This window comes from Delphinapterus leucas, chromosome 10 (genome assembly GCF_059928025.1).
Source record: "Delphinapterus leucas isolate spDelLeu-1000000601 "Yukka" chromosome 10, BTC_Dleu_Yukka2, whole genome shotgun sequence".
NCBI lineage: Eukaryota > Metazoa > Chordata > Mammalia > Artiodactyla > Monodontidae > Delphinapterus > Delphinapterus leucas.
Window position 1 is genome coordinate 35739477 of NC_143138.1, and position 14674 is coordinate 35754150.

At 49.4% G+C, this 14674-nt stretch overlaps 1 protein-coding gene across 1 annotated transcript in view; it reads left to right on the plus strand.

Moving 5' to 3' along the window:
- The window catches only part of LOC111178778 (kinesin-like protein KIF6), a 77904-nt gene that overhangs the window by 63069 nt on the left and 161 nt on the right, over positions 1-14674 (plus strand). The window contains exons 6-11 of the mRNA XM_089919865.1: positions 2112-2209; positions 8628-8660; positions 9487-9507; positions 11985-12074; positions 13690-13796; positions 14555-14636. Of these exons, the coding sequence (XP_089775991.1) occupies positions 2112-2209; positions 8628-8660; positions 9487-9507; positions 11985-12074; positions 13690-13796; positions 14555-14636 (431 nt within the window). The remainder of the gene's footprint in view (positions 1-2111; positions 2210-8627; positions 8661-9486; positions 9508-11984; positions 12075-13689; positions 13797-14554; positions 14637-14674) is intronic.

The window sequence follows — 14674 nt, forward strand, 5'->3', positions numbered from 1 at the left end:
GACATAGTGACAACACTGATTGTTCTTTATTACAGTCATATATATGCACGTATGTGTGTGTATATATATATATATATATATATATGGTATAAATTTTAGAAAATACAGAAAAACACAAGGTAAAATCACCATAATCCCACCATTTAAGGATAATCGATATTAATATGTTGGATTATATTATTTTATATTTTTATGCATATACATCCTTATGCTTTTATAAAAATAGAATCATATTAGTCTTCAAGTATCACAAACGGCTTTTGTTTTTACTTAGCTGTCCAGCATGCCACCTCTTCCATGGCATGATGCCATGACATCATTCCAGTGCTGTCACTGTTCAAGCATATGGATTTATTCTAATATATTTAATCTCCTATTGTTTAATGCTCAGGTTGTTTGGGGGTCGTTTCACTAGAAAAGTATTTGAAGATACATTTTTGCATATTTCCTAGACAAATTCCTAGAAGTTCTCTATAATATTATGAAGGCTAAAGAACCTGTTAAGAAATGTTAGTACACACCCCCAGTTCCAACTGTCCTCATGTGACCCCTCAGCTGTGTATAATAAAAGAGATGACATACACATAATCCTACCACTTTTGTGGCTGGAAGAACCCTTAGAAATTCTCTAACAGGCTGATTGTGTCATCTTAAGGACAAGAAACTGAGAGCCAGCGAAGATAGCATCCCAAGGACACAACCGAGCAGTAACCCATACATTACCGAGTGGCCTCGTGGCCAGACGATGGAGAAACATATTTGGATAAAGTTAAATACACAAGATGACAAATAAAACCAATAATATGGAAATACAGTTATCACAGTATCTTAGCAGCACAGTTATGGTATAGTAATATGTATACCATTTTACAGATGCATTAATTAATAAGATCTGGGGGGCTCAATATTCACCACAATTTCAAAGTAGTGATGAACACAGTATTTCAAGATTTCTGCAATAACTGTAACGTGATCTGAAAATATCTGTCATTTCTACTGGTGGCGGAGTCACTGGTGCCACCCATTCTACTGTGGTTTGTTGTCTACATTTAATCATCGAAAGATATGTTAAATTTCAGGTAGAAGTTAGGAAGAATAAAGATGTCATTGGTTCCCAGTCACGTTCACAGTGCCCCTGCTCTCCAGTTAAGAAGCCTCCCTCGGGAGGTCATCAGTGGGTGAGACCGTCAGCCACTGCTGGTGCCCATGGGCATCCGGCCACTGGACAGTGATGAGGGTTCTCCCATCATCCCGTATGACCCAGTCAAGGCTGATGGATTCAGACCGTTTATTACTTGCATAGACAGTGAAAGGCAGGTAGCCTGTGCCCTCCACCCCACAGGATGTCATTGAAACAGAAGGGACCAGGTGACCACAGCAGGGATGATGGGGCGCCCTGTAGCCATTCCATGCAGCCACTAAGCCATTTTATAGCCGGCGGATGTACCCTGAGTGGGGCAGGCAAAAAGCCTTAACCCTCATTAGAACATAGGAGGTGATGAGAAACTGCCCCATGACGGCCTCTGAGCGAGATGGGGAGGAAGTGGGAGACGGCCTGGCAGCAGCTGCTCACCAGCCTCCTGTGCTCTCATGTCCTGGGAGAAGCGCGGGGCACTCTGCTAAGACTCAGATCAGCTGGGGTTTAACCGCTGCTCAGGAGACCTGTGTGGAGACACGCAAGGTTTCCAGGACCCTGCTGGAGCTGCCCCCACATGCATGACGCATGAAGAATGCATCGCTCCCGACTCTGCCAGCATCTCTTTGGGACGAGGGAAAGCAAAGCCAGAAAGGAGTTCTGGAGAACTGTCAGATCACATTTCAAACACTTTTTCTTAACTTTAAAAAGTAATACAGGCTCAATATGGAGAACTTAGAAAACACAGAAAAGCACAAAGAATAAATCAAACATTACCCATTATCCTGCCATCCAAAGAGAATGTTTTGATGCCCCTCATTAAGGTCATGACTACCTCTAGATTTATTTTTTTCCCACACATGTACATACCAACTTTTCTAGCTGGCTTTTTCCCTTTAAGAAATAACATCAAAGACATTTTCCCCATGTCATTAGATTCATGCTTACACTGTGAAACTTTCTCTTGGACCAACAGGTAAACTCCCCAGCAGTGAATTCATTGAATCACATGAAACCCTTTCCCCAGACGCCAGAATCCCAGCACGAAAGGTCCCAGCTTCTCTCTAGCAAAAGGTAAGGGGAGAACCCTGCGACAGGGTTGGGATGCCCAGAAAAGATGCCCTACCTCTCCTCAACCCAGTCTTGATGCTCTAAGTGTAGGCTGCCTGATCCGGGAAGATGAGTGACTTTCACTGTTAAATTAGTTGAAAATACTCAGGCCAGTGGCTCTCAGGCTTTACTGGAGTACCGCGCCCCCTCCCCCCACCCCGGCCCTTTCCCTCCGGCTCTGACAGCCAGTGGACCTACTGCCACAGTGACAAGAGAAGCAGTTTAACCAAACTGTGCAAGCCCTGGTCCTGCCGCTGGGTGGGAAGAAGCAGTTGGCAGTAGTGGGAGGGGAGAGGGAGGGGGGAACTGTGGAGGGGATGTTGGGTAAGGCAGAGGGGAGTCAGCCTGCCAGGACCCAGGAACCTCTGGTTAGTGACTCTGTCCTAGCACAGACTCAGGAGAGACGTGGGCACCCTCCCGTGAGGACGCCCAGAGCCAGTGTCCCTGAGTGATGGCATGAGCCAGCACAGACTATACTTCCCACACACACACCTTCTGAAGGCAGGTTCCTTCTCATGCCACCCACGTTATTGTCTCTTTCCAACCGCACAGCGCGGGCGGTAGAGCCAATGACACCTGCCTCATCCATCCTGCATCTCTGAGACAGGCCCACTGTCCGCATGGCAGAGATCAGGCCAGCATGAGCGGGGCTTCGGCCTCGACTGCCAAGGAACGCTCCTTGCCTGGGTCTGAGCAGAGCTGAGTTCTCACGTTGGAAATGTGAAATAGAGCTTTTTAAAAGGGGTTGGGGAGAGGGTTGCCAGACGGTGTCCCTGATCCGATGATGTGATGAGAATGGCAATGACCTCTGTGGTCTCCTTTTCAAAAACCCATAACCCTGGTTGAGTCATGAGGAAAACGTCAGACAAGTCCCAGTCGAGGGGCATTTTACAAAATACCTGACCAGTACTCCTCAAAACTGTCAAGGGCAAGAAAATTCTGAGAAACTGTCACAGACAAGAGGAGCCTAAGGAGATATGATGGCCAAATGTAATGTGCTATCCTGGATGGGAACTAGATCAGAAAAACTAAGAAAATCCAAATAACGAACAGACGGTAGTTAATAATAATGTATCAGTATTGGTTCCTTAGTTGTGACAAATGTACCACACTAATATAAGATTATATAATGAGGGAAATTGGGTATGGGGTATAGGGGAACTCTCTGTACTATCTTTGCAACTTTTCTCTAAATCTGAAACTATTCTTAAAACAAAACAAAACAGCCAACCAGAGAGCTGTCCACCACCTGGCTGACATTTTCCCTGGACCTCTTCACATCCCCCAACCTGGCCCTCAGGGCCAGCACTTTGGCTTGTATTCTAGCTTTAGGAAAACATCTCCTATGTGAGCCCCTAAGCCCCAGGTTAACAGCCGGCAAGGTATGTTCTGTTTGGCTACGCTGGTGTTTTAAAAGGCAGTGTAGATCCACGAAAGAAAAAATTGATAAGTTTGACTATATTCATATGGAAAATGCTGCTCTGTGAAAGACACTGTTAAGAGAATGAAAAGATAAACCACAGACTGGGAGAAAATATTTGAAAAACATATATAAATGGGCAAAAGATCTGAACAGCCACCTCACCAAACAAGATATACAGGTGGCAAATAAGTGTATGACAGGATGCTCCACATCATATGTCACTGCGGAAATACAAATTAAAGCAATAATGAGACACTATTCCACACCTATGAGAATGGCTAAAATAAAATAAAACTGATACCACAAAATGCTGGTGAGGATGTGGAGCAACAGGAACTCTCGTTCATTGCTGATGGGAATGAAAAATGGCAAAGCCTCTTGGGAAAACAGTTTGGTGGTTTCTTACTAAACTAAACATACTCTTACCATGCTATTCATCGGTCATGCCCCTTTGTGTTTACTGAAATGACTTGAAAACGTACATCCACACTTACAGATGGTTGTTTACAGCTTTATTCATAATTGCCTAAAACTGGAAGCAACCAAGATGTCCCTCAAAAGGTGAATGGAAAAACAAGACAAACGGTACATCCATATTTAATGATAAAAAGAAATGAGCTATTGAGCCATGAAAATACGTGGAGGAAACTTAAACGCATATCACTAAGCGATGAGGCCAGTCTGAAAAGGCTACATACTGTATGATTCCAGCTATGACATTCTGGAAAGGGCAAACCTATGCGCACACGTAGAAAGATCAGTGGTTGCCGGGAGAGAGGGCAGGGCTGGAAAGGATGAATAGGGAGAACACAGGGGATTTTTAAGACAGTGAAACTATGCTGTAGGATACTGTAATGATGGATATACAATAGTATGCATTTGTCAAAATCCATAGAATCGTACAACAGAAAGAGTGAACCCCGACGTAAGCTGTGGACATCAGTTAATAATAATGGTTCATCAGTTGTAACAAACGTACAGCACTAATGCAAGATGTTAGTAATAGGGGAAAATACAAGCCGGGAGAGAGAAGATACATGCGAATTCTCTGTACTCTTTGCTTAATATTCTGTAAACCTAAAACTTTTGTAAGAAAAATAGTCCATTCATTTTTTTAAAAAACTTAAAGGCAGTGTAAGTAGGCAACTGCACTTCTCTGTGGCAATACAGAGCTTGGCATTAGTGTCCCACACTTGCCCTCTCTGTGCCTTCCCTTGGGTACCTGCTAATCTCTGGGATACTTGAGTTTCCAACCCCTAATGCCTTCCTGCTGCCCCACTCTGGGCCCCCTCCCTGAAACCCCAGGACTCCACAGAGCATGTTTAAAAAACACTAGTCCAGCCAGCCCAGAGCTTCCCCCAGTCATTGCTCTGGCTCTGGCTCCGATCCGAGCCTCTCGAGTGTCCGCCACACGAGAATAAGCCCTCCTCCCCAGTGTGAGGCTTCTCAGAACCCCTGACTATTTCTCCAGCTTCTTTTCTGACCTCTTCCAAGCTCCTACTGGTAGGAGTATCCTGCCCAGCAAATAGGAAGCTCCAGCTCTAATTTTTCTTTTGCTTCAAGACAATGAAGTGTGTGTGTGTGTGTTGGGAAAGGCCCAGTGAAACTACTCCAGGGCTATATGGTAGACATAGACCATGCCTGCCAAGTGAAGCTCAGAACCTTGAATTTCAAAGGCGTGTATCAGGTTACCTATAGGAGCTTCTCCCAAAACCATGCTCCCTGAGCTCTACCCCCAGCACTTTTGATGATGCTGGAAGGAGGGTCTTTGGGGAGCGGACTCTCAGGCAGGCTCGGGGCGCTGTTCAGTCTCTGTCATCTGTGGTGGCAGCCGGTGCTCTGGTGGGATCTCTAACCTTCGGCAGAGATAACCAAGTGTCCTGAAAAGTGTCTATTAAGACACCTCGGCTATGAGCGGTCGGCACCCCTAAATTCCTTCGCACACAGTAGTTCAGATACCGTTCATTGTGGGCGGAAAGGTTACAGTGGACAGGTGAGAGGAAAAGGGTCCTGCTAGAGACTGGCAAGGGCAAGGTCTCGGGCTCCTCCTCTGATAAAGAAGTCACCTGCCACTGCTTTAAAAAGCTGGCAGAGAAGAGCTCACAGAGCTCTACCAGGGGTGAGGCAGGGAGGAGACCCTTTCCCTGGTCATCGTGGCTTCGCAGACATTCTCTATGAACAGCCAACTGTGGAGGATTAGTTGTTGGCGTCCTTAAATTCTCCAAGGAGACTTCTCCAAGGCTCTCCTCTCTTACGGTAATCACATCTCCTGTCATATACCGAGGGCTCTAAGGGCCAGGAACTGAACACGTGTGTGACATATGTGCTATCATTGCACCCATTTTACAGATGCGAACACTCTGGCTCCGAGAGATCAATTAACTTGCTAGGGTCACCCAGCTAATAAGAGGTGAGACCAGGGTTGGAACCCAGGCCTGTCAGCATCTGGCCACCCCTCTCCCCTCACTCCTCACATCAGTTTCCTTTAACCTTAATGACCATGGCCGTCCTTTAGGGACACATGCGTATCCTGTTGTTTAGTAGAAGGTGACATTTTCCCACTCATATTCTGCACTATTTTGTACAAATGTGTTTTCCTCATATTCCTCCAAGTGCCAGGTCCTCCTGCTTGGGGTCCCCACTCTTTCCATGTGTCCACGATCTGATTTTCCCAAGAGACCAAGATTTTCAAAGAGCAAAATTATGGCTCCTTAGAAGGCCAACCTCTGACTGGAAAACCAGAGCTCCCTTGGATTGGGAACTCCAATCCAAGGATGGGATGATTGGCCCCATCATTTCAGTTGAGAAACCCTGAAATCAATCCTATTTCACTAATGAGAAAACTGAGGCCCAGGAAGGGAACGTGATGCTCTGAACTCTGTGGTTAACAATGGGACGAGCTGCAGCTGCAGCCTGAACTCCAGGCTCCATGTCGAGCCACGGTTTTTCCTTCCTTCCTTGCCCCCCGGCCCCCCATGCTCCCCTGCCTCCCCCTCTCTCCCCCTCTCTCCTCCTCACTCCTTCACTCCCTTCTTCCCCTCACTTTCCCCCACTTTCTTTTTATTTATTTATTTTTTTTGGTACACGGGCCTCTCACTGTTGTGGCCTCTCCCATTGTGGAGCACAGGCTCCGGACGCGCAGGCTCAGCGGCCATGGCCCACAGACCCAGCCTCTCTGCGGCATGTGGGATCTTCCCAGACCGGGGCACGAAGCCATGTCCCCTGCATCGGCAGGCAGACTCTCAACCACTGCGCCACCAGGGAAGCCCTCCCCCACTTTCTTTCTCTACCTAACCCTTCCCCTACATTCTTTCTCCTCCTTTTCTCCTCCTCCTCCTGATGCTTCTCGCCCCTCCTCCCACGCTCCCTCTAGGCCAAGGCCACTCCCTATTGTTTGTCCATTTGTCCATCCCTCTGCCAGCTTCTCTGAGAGAGTGTCCACCCTGGAATGGGTCTAAGAACTGGCCACTGGGAAGGCCTCCTAGGATCTCCTCGGGAAACACCGTTAGAATCCTCCCCCAGCATCTACCTTGTCTGAGAGGCAGGGCCTATCCTGGCCTGGCCTTCCTAGATATTCCTTAGGTATCCCAAGTTAAGGTGATCCCTGGATGTGCTTGCCAAGAGATCCTTAACCTTGACATTCAGAACCTTGGATCTCAAAGGTGCCCATCAGCTCACCATGGGTTACCTGCAAGGAGTCCCCTCAGTTTAGACTTTCACAAAGGGTGCTCTTCTGGGTGCTGGCCCTCGGGCAAGCCAGCTCCGCCTTTGGGATCCCCTCGTCTCATCTGTAAGATGCATCGAGGTCCCTCTGACACTATTCTTCCATGAGCAGGCGAGTGTCCTGGGGCCACTGAAGAGCTGCTGGAACAGGAGAGAGTCCAGCTGCCTGTCTCCCCTGAGCTCCAGAGACGCTGCTCCTGATGGAACCACTGCAGCCCGGGGGCTGGTCCTCTTGCTCCTCGGGTTCTGACAGAAACTTGATTTCATCACTTCCCCAGGGATGCTCTGGGCCTGTGGGCTGATCACACTAAATTCACAACACTCTGATGGGCAACCATCATTAGGAGGCCTAATTACTATTAATATTACTTACTAATCCTTGTGAAGGAAGAGATGATTAATTCTGATGGCTGTTGTGCACTTTCTCCGGAAGGAACGTCAGCGTGAGAAGTGAATTCACCGTCAAAGGCTCGTGGGTCAGGAGAGAGGACAAAAGTCATGGTATGACCCTGAGGGTTCAGAGGCCGAGCTATGGCATCCAGGGATGCTCCTGCAGCCTCGGGGCTGGAGGAGCCCCAAGCCATCACACTGCATCATCCTCCTGCGGGAGCTGCTCTAGGCAACGGGATGGGCAGCTGGGCCTCTGCAGAGGGTGCTGGATGCCCCCATCTGTCCTGTCACCTCCATCTCTGCCCTCTTCCACCCACTCCCAGCCCTCAACAGTTAGCACCTGTGAGCACTCCCTGGAATCTTAGAAAAGGCTCGGCTGGGAAACCATTGAGTTCATGAGCCATTTGTGTGCCAGTGGCTTGATCTTGCAAGACTTGCTGCAGCTTCCAAACTGACCGTGACCTGGTGTCATTGCAGCACCTGTGGGATGGAAAGCCCTTTCTCCTTCCCTAGTTGAGGCCTGCACCAGGAACCATTCAGAAGGAACCCTAGGAACTTGCCTCTGTTCTCCAAAGAAAGGCGTGCAGAGCCTGCCACCTTGTGGCTGCCTCTGGTCCTACAGTGACCCTCATCAGCACAGATGCTCAGCTCACCCAAAGACTCAGTGCAGAGTCTCTGGGATACTGGGAAATAGACATCTGAGGGGGGGGGGGGATCCCAGGCTCTGATTTCCTTTCCCGTTTGTAGGACCCACATTCCTGAGACGGTGGAGGCAGGCCCAGGGTAAGAGGCCCTGCCCTGGCTGAGACAGGAGAGGGCAGGAGACAGGAGCTGGAGAGGAAGCAGTGCTCACGGCTGGGACAGTAGGTTATTGGGCCTGTGGAGAGCCTGGGGCTGCTGACGCGTGCTGAGCAAAGCCAGAGCACCTGTCTCTAACCCTGCCTGCCAGTCAACCCCAGAGTCCCCATCTGTGAAATGAGGGTTCTGAGGTGACTTCGGAGGCCTCTTTCTGCTCTGATATTGTGTCTAGGTAGGACACTGCAAAGCAAGGGAGTGGATCCCTTCATGTCACTGACATCCCAGGATAGCTTGCCTCTCCACCTCCCAAGGGGTGCTGTTGGGCTCCACTGTTTCCCAACTGAGAATCCAAGGCAAGGAGCGCACATCAATTAAATGGGCAAAACTGCATCTGCATGAGCTGTTGGGTCTAACTCCTCACTCAGGGAGCACAGAGCCGGTCAGCCAGGGCCCCCCAGGGTCGGTCCATGTGGCCAGGGATAAGCCATGTGTCTCCAGCATGTGTTTCCTCAGAATGCCAGAGCTGAGTCCGGTTAATAAAGCACAAGTTCTGAAGCCTCACAGAGCTGTGATTAGATCCAGATACTGCCACTTACCACTGGGCAACTTTTAGAATTTCTTTGACCTCTCTAAGCCTCAGCTTTCTCATCTATATAACGGGGATGGTGAGGCTATTGAGAGGATTAAATAGCGTGATGTTTGCAGAGCCCCCTCCCAGGACCTGGTGTGCAGACAGTGTCTATAAATGACGGTTGTGATCCTTGTTGTTTTTGTTCCACGACCACAGCTGGTACATGCAATGCTCTAGCAATGAAAATTAGTGTATAAACCATCTGTTATAGACTGAATGTGTCCCCAAAATTCATATGTTGAACTCTAATCCCCAATGTGAGGGTATTAAGAGAAGGGGCCTTTGGGACCTAATTTGGTCATGAGGGTGGGGCCCTCGAGAATGGAAATAGTGACCTTATAAAAAGAGGCCAGAGTCCTAGCTTACTCTACCATGTGAGAACACAGCAAGAAGTCGGCAGTCTGCAACCCAGAAGAAGCCTCTCACCAGAACACAACCACGCTAGCACCCTGATCTCAGACTTGCAGCCTCCAGAACAGTGAGAAATGAATTTCCATTGTTTATAAGCTGCTCGGCCTACGGTATTTTGTTATAGCAGCCCAAAGAGACTCAGTCAGAAATTAGTACCAGAAGTGGGGTGTTACTATAACAGATACTTAAAAATGTAGAAGCAGTTTTGGAACCAGGTAATGGGTAGAGGCTGTCAGAGTTTTGAAGCATGTGCTAGAAGATGCTGAGGTTGTCATGAACGGACTTTTAAAGGCAGTTCTGGTGAGGGCTCAGAAAGGAAAGAGGAGAGCTGTAGAGAAAGCTGCTATCTTCTTAGAGAATACGGAAATAATCACGTAGAGAATGTTGGTAGAAATATGGATGGTAAAGGCCATTCTGGTGAGGTCTCAGACAGAAATGAGGAACATGTTATTGAACAGTGAAGAAAAGGTGATCTTGTTATAAAGTGGCAAAGAACTTGGCTGAATTGTGTTCATGTTCTAGTGTTTTGTGGAAAGAAGAACTTGCAAGTGATAAAATTGGACATTTAGCTGAGGAGATTTCTAAGCAAAGTGTTGAGGGAGAGGCTTGGCTCCTCCTGACTGCTTACAGCAAAATACAGGAAGAGAGGAAAGATTTGAAGATGGAATTATTAAGCAAACAGGAACTAGAACTTAAAGATTTGGAAAACTCTCAGCCTATCCGTACAGCAAAAAAATGAGAAAACATCTTCAGAAGAGAACGCTAGGAGATTAGCGTGGGTGTGAATCCCAGACTTCATCAGCCTCCCCAGCAGAAAAACTGCCAGACTGAACTGAAGCGGAAGGAGATGGGAGGAAGAAAGGAAGGCTGGTAGACTTCTTGGACCTCACAGGACAGGACCATAGAACTATTCCGTTGTGAATGGGCACTATCCTTCAAGACAAGGGAAGAATTACCCCAAAGGCAATTCAGAGATCATCACAGCTGCCTCCTCCATTTCAAAAAGGGAGACGATAGCCTTGCTTTCAACAATCCAGACAGCCTCTGCCCAAGGCTGTGGGGGTGGAGCCGAACAGCAGAACTATGAGGGCACGACCCCTGCCCAGCAGAGCTCAGCAGCAACTCCACCCATGGGTCCAGAAGACAGGACCCTCACCCCAGTGGGTCCGGAGGGTAGAGTGTCAAGCCAAAGAGGATTGTTCTCAAGCCCTAGGATCTCATGAAGTTTGCACTGCTAAGTTTTGGACCTGCTTGGGACCTGTCACTCCCTCCTTCTTTCCTGTTTCTCCCTTTTGGAATGGAAATGTCTATCCTATGCTTGTCCCATCATTGCATTTTGGAAGCACATAACTTGTCTGGTTTTACAGGTCCACAGCTGGCAAGGCATTTTTGCCTTAGGATGAAGCATACCTTGAGTGTCACCCATATCTAATTTAGATGATATTTCAATGGATGAGATTTTGGACTTTAGAGTTGATGCTGGCATAAGTCGGGGGCTGGTGGAATGGAATGAATGTATTTTACATGAGTAGGACTTGAATGGGGGGAGGGGCAGGGGCAGAATGTTATAAACTGAATGTGTCCTCCCAAAATTCATATGTTGAAGTCTAACCTCCAAAGTGATAGTCTTTGGAGGTGGGCATTTAGGTCATGAGGGTGGGGCCCTCATGAATGGGATTAGTGCCCTGATGAGAAGAGGCCAGAGACCTAGCTCACTCTCTTTCTACCGTGTGAGAACACAATGAGAAGTCGGCAGTCTTGACCATGCTGACACCCTGATCTCAGACTTGCAGCCTCCAGAGAGAAATAAATTCATGTTGCTTAAGCCATCCAGTCTGTGGTGTTCTGGTGTAACTGACTAATCATCATCCACAACAGAGGATTCTTGGCTTCTGCCATAGTCTGCTCGGGCTGCCGTAGCAGAATGCCATAGACTAAGCAGCTTAAACAACAGGGACTTATTTATTTCTCACAATTCTGGAGGCTGGAAAGTCCCAGATCAAGGTCCACAGGATCCACTTCTGGTAAGAACCCTCTCCCTGGTTTACAGATGACTGCCTCCTCTCTGTGCCCTCACCTGGTAGAGAGACGGCTCTGATCTCTCCTCCTCTTCTTATAAGGGCATCGATCCTATAATGGGGGATCCACCCTCATGACCTCATCCAAACTAATTACCTTCCCTCCAATTACCTTCCCTCCAGATACCTTCCCTCCAGATACCATCACACTGGGGATTCGATTTCAACATATGAATTTGGGGGAGACAAACTTTCAGTCCATACAGCTCCTAGATATAAACTCTAAATTTCTCTTCTGTAAACCTCCTCCCATACCTTTTTCTTTTGTTGACTTGTCTCTTGCAGTGACGTATATGCCAGCAAAATCCTGCCCTCGCCTGGCCCCCTCCTGCACAGCCAGGAGCAGAGCAGCCCCAGCACCCCCCTGGAGGACAGGTCTGTGGTCTTCCCTCTCTGACACCTGTGACAGCCACTGCTGTGGGTGCAGCAGGCTGAAATCGCCAATCTGCTTCCCTCACAACCCAAGGAGTCCCTTGTGCGGTGGCTTCACAGACAGAGCCCAGGGCAGGCCTCCGCCGTGGTACCCCAGGAATTCCCTGGGATCTCTCACAGATGCCAACTCCCAGAGCCAAGGAATTTTCCCCAGGGTCGCTGGGGCCCCATGCAGGCAGAGTGGCTTCATGTATCCTTGTAAATGACATACCTGGGGCCATTCAAGGAACAGGAGCCAGCCCAGGGGCTGTTCCACGTGGCCCACCAGCCCTGTGCAGAGTCCCCAGGCAGGGAAGGGCATGGAGTTGAGAAGCCTGGCCTCAGGCCTGTGAGCCATTCACTCCAGGATGAACAAAGCCGGCGAGGCCTCTCCTCAGCACGTGTCTCCATGCCCTCTGACTAGAATACCTGCATGCCCTTCTTCCCGTGGCAGGTAGGCCGTCCAAGGGTGAATTCCACCCACCGTCCCTCCCAACCCTGGACAGAACACACAGCTCCAGATCTGTCCCAGTCTCCCTGCCGCAACTCTGCTTTAGCACTTCTCACTGACTTGCAGCTGGAACGCCAAAAATTACATGTGATAATGAACAACCCTTTGCTATTTATAATCCTCACTGCCTTCTAAGAGAGTGGATACTGTCACCTGCTGTGTGGAGTGACAGGTGTGAGGATGGACGCTTGGCAGAGCCAGGAGAGTACCTTGCTTTGAATTTTCTCAAGGGGGATTTTATGTATAGGAGGTGGATGGAAAAAGAGGAGGGAGAAGGTGACATGCATCCCTCCCTTTTTAAGGGGATTTCACTTCTTACAAATCTCATTGGCCAGAACCTGGTCACCTGACCACACATAGCTGCAAAGAAGGCTGGGAAATGCCATTTTTTAATGTGGCAACTTGCTGGGCTAAATATTATGGTTCTGTTTTTAAGGAGAGAAGGGAGAAGACTTATTTCTGTCTCAGGAGCAACTAGCTAAGCCATGGTAGGGGATGGGGATGCAGTGGGGACACATCCTAAAGGATACGACATCTAAGTTGGGTGCTAAAGGAATCTGGCCCCAGGTAGAATGGGCTTGGTTTGGGTAAGTTAGGGGCAGGGTGGGGGGAGGGTGTGGGTGCAGGGAGAGGAAGGTGGGGTGAGGGGATGGAGAAGATGCTGAGAGAAAGTCTGTGCTGCTGTGTAAGGGTCTGAGGGGAGAGCAGCCCAGGAAGAGGAGACAGCGAGGCAAAGGGCCTGAGGCCAGAAGGAACTTGGTGTAACAGAGTAGCAGGGTGGCCGGAGCACAGTGAATGGGCCCACATCACACAGAGACGGAGTTTGAATTTCATTCCAAGAGTGATGAGAAGCCACTAAGGGTTTGAGCCAAAGGACTGGGGGACACGTGCCTCGTCTGGGTGCAGAAGGATTGCTGGAGGGGCTTCAGAGAAGGAGGGGGGCGAGGAGGCAGGAGCCCGCAGCCCCTGGGTGAGATCCAGTCAGTGAACGTGGGAAAGCACTATGGAAAGGTGAGCGCTGGGCCCAAACATAAGGCGTGGTAAAGTGTGACCTGTGCTTGTCCCCAGGATCCCGGAGAGGCCAGTGTCGTCGGTCCCGCTCACGGGGGACAGCCGGACAGACTCCGACATCCTGGCGTTCATCAAGGCCAGACAGAGCATCCTGCAGAGGACAGGTCAGTGCACCTTCCCTGGCAGCTCCTCCAGTGCCATGGTCAAGGGGCGGCGAGGGGGGGAGGCTAGAGCAGAGGAAGCTGGAAGCTTCCCGAATGTTCCCAAAGCCTCGGGCCTGGCCTTGCAGTCACTTCACATGTGCCTGCCTCGGCCTCCTCCTGGAGAAAGCCCCAGAAGGCAGCATCGGACACACCGAGACAGGCCAAGGTGGTGGCTGGCCCAGGTGCCCCTGCCCTGCTTGGCAAAGCTGCTCTCCCTCCTCCAGATCTTCAGCTCCTCTTGTTGCCTGTCCCCAGAGCCCACTCCCCTCTGCCCAGCCCTCTCCAAACAGGAAGGGCTGAGTGATGGTTTGGTAACTTGTTTAACCCCAGGCTTAAAATTTCACTCTCCTTTTGGAGCGTGGTCCTTGCCAGCGAGTTGGAGATGTAAACACCACTTAAAAGCTCAGGCCTGAGGACATGGTAACAGTTACAGAAGAAATATGTGGTGTGTCAGAAACAGGATGAGAAAGAGAAGACCCTTCCTGGCCTCCATCACTGACCTCTCCCCTTCGTCTTGGCACCTGCCCAGCCACCGTGGACAGGGCTTCTCTTCTCCTTCCTTCTCCCTGGAGACCCACAGGGACTAGACTCCATCTGGGGCCCCCTACCCCAGCCCCGCTTTTAGTCTTAGCCTCATCCCAGCACTGTAATGCAAAGGCTACTAGTCAGACTCGGCATTGCTTTCACATGGCAGCAAGGCACCCTGATGGGTGAAACAGCTGACCTGGATCCTATGATGTCCGACCCCTGCCCCGAGAGGCCTACACGCAGCTTCACCGCCAACTCCCTGCAGTTTAGATAGTAGGAGGTTTGCACGTGGACAGAGCACCCCCAGGAAA